Source organism: Cryptotermes secundus, unplaced genomic scaffold, assembly GCF_002891405.2.
Source record: "Cryptotermes secundus unplaced genomic scaffold, Csec_1.0 scaffold133, whole genome shotgun sequence".
Taxonomy (NCBI): domain Eukaryota; kingdom Metazoa; phylum Arthropoda; class Insecta; order Blattodea; family Kalotermitidae; genus Cryptotermes; species Cryptotermes secundus.
Genome location: NW_019718024.1, coordinates 2,071,164 through 2,072,523, shown reverse-complemented (window position 1 = coordinate 2,072,523; position 1,360 = coordinate 2,071,164). Strand labels below are relative to the sequence as shown.

The 1,360-nt window shown below is 42.9% G+C and overlaps 1 protein-coding gene across 5 annotated transcripts in view; it reads left to right on the top strand.

Moving 5' to 3' along the window:
- The window catches only part of LOC111869273 (meiosis-specific nuclear structural protein 1), a 49,115-nt gene that overhangs the window by 38,311 nt on the left and 9,444 nt on the right, over positions 1–1,360 (top strand). For all 5 annotated transcript variants that reach the window (XM_023862674.2, XM_023861861.2, XM_033754325.1 and 2 more), the window contains one exon: positions 887–1,071. In XM_023862674.2, the coding sequence (XP_023718442.1) occupies positions 887–1,071 (185 nt within the window). The remainder of the gene's footprint in view (positions 1–886; positions 1,072–1,360) is intronic.

Sequence of the window (1,360 nt, the reverse complement as noted above, 5' to 3'; positions counted from 1 at the left end):
GGGAACTCGCCTATTACCGTAGTAACGCGAGCGTTACGTTACCGCCACGTACCGCTGGGGAGGTAGGGGTGATCCATAGCTCAACATGTCACAATGTGTTACCCATGTATTTGCCTGATGATGGCTATTAATAGCCGAAACTAGGCACTGATCTTGATATTAGTTGTGTTGTGACAGTTGTAATAAAGAGGTTGTATGTACAATATTGTCATATGTATCAGTGCATGACTGTAAATGGGTTTTGGACTGACGAGAGGATTTATTGCACACTTATACAACTCATTACTACACTTCACAAATCACAACATGACACACTGTGTCTTCTCAGTCTGTTACAGTCATCACTAGCCGTTGCTTGATTAAGGCTGTTAACAGTGGCTGTTCCTCTGCTTCCATAGTCAAGTCCCATACAGAACTCCTGTCAACTGTCAACTGAACTGGTTCCCAGGCTGACAGCCATTTCACATCAACCTCCTAGTTTTCACAGGCTGACTTCCGACTGACAACTGAAATCTCTAACTCACCCACCAGCTGCTTCATGTCACTTCACTCATCTGAACTGTAGCACCAGTTGTCTTCAAGATAACTCCACAGCATAGACCATGCAGAAAACATAGCCCCTCAATTGTTGAAGAGGTGTGTTTACCACGCCATTGGATATCAACGGTCGTGGCACAGACCACACAGAAAAAAACCGTTCTTATGTTGTTGAAGGCATAACCTAACAAAGGCCACTGTTTACAGAGTCATTGCCTAGCAACGATATATATGCCACAATATTTACCATTGATAACCCAAAGAAGAAGGGTGACTAGTTCGCATGTGTGGGTCTACATGTTTATTTGTGTATTTATTATTTTACAATTTTATTATTTGTTTCTCACAGTTGATGAAGGAATTTGCTGAAAGTGAGCGTTTGGAGCAGCTGACAGCAGAGAAACGTCGCCTTAAAATTCTGGAGTACCGTCGAACAGTGAATGATATGTTAGAGGAACGCCGACGACACCGAGAAGAGGAACTGCAACAGTTGCAGCACATGCATGAGCTTGAAATGGAAGAAGAGAAGGCCAGGTACCTAAATCAATCTTAAATGTAGAGACAGTTACTCATTCAATAGAGAATAGATTTGCTTGAGAAATATATCTGGAATTCTGCATATCCACTTCTAATTGCTTCTTTCTGCATAGATACAATTGTCTCATTAAAATGTATGTTGCTATATAATTGGGATGAGCCGGTCACGGTAGCCAAGCGGTCTAAGGCATGCACTGTCTTCGCTCGCTCGGAAGCCGGGATCGTGGGTTCGAATCCCACTCAGGGCATGGATGTTTTGTGCGTTTTTCTGTGTTTGTCTACAGGT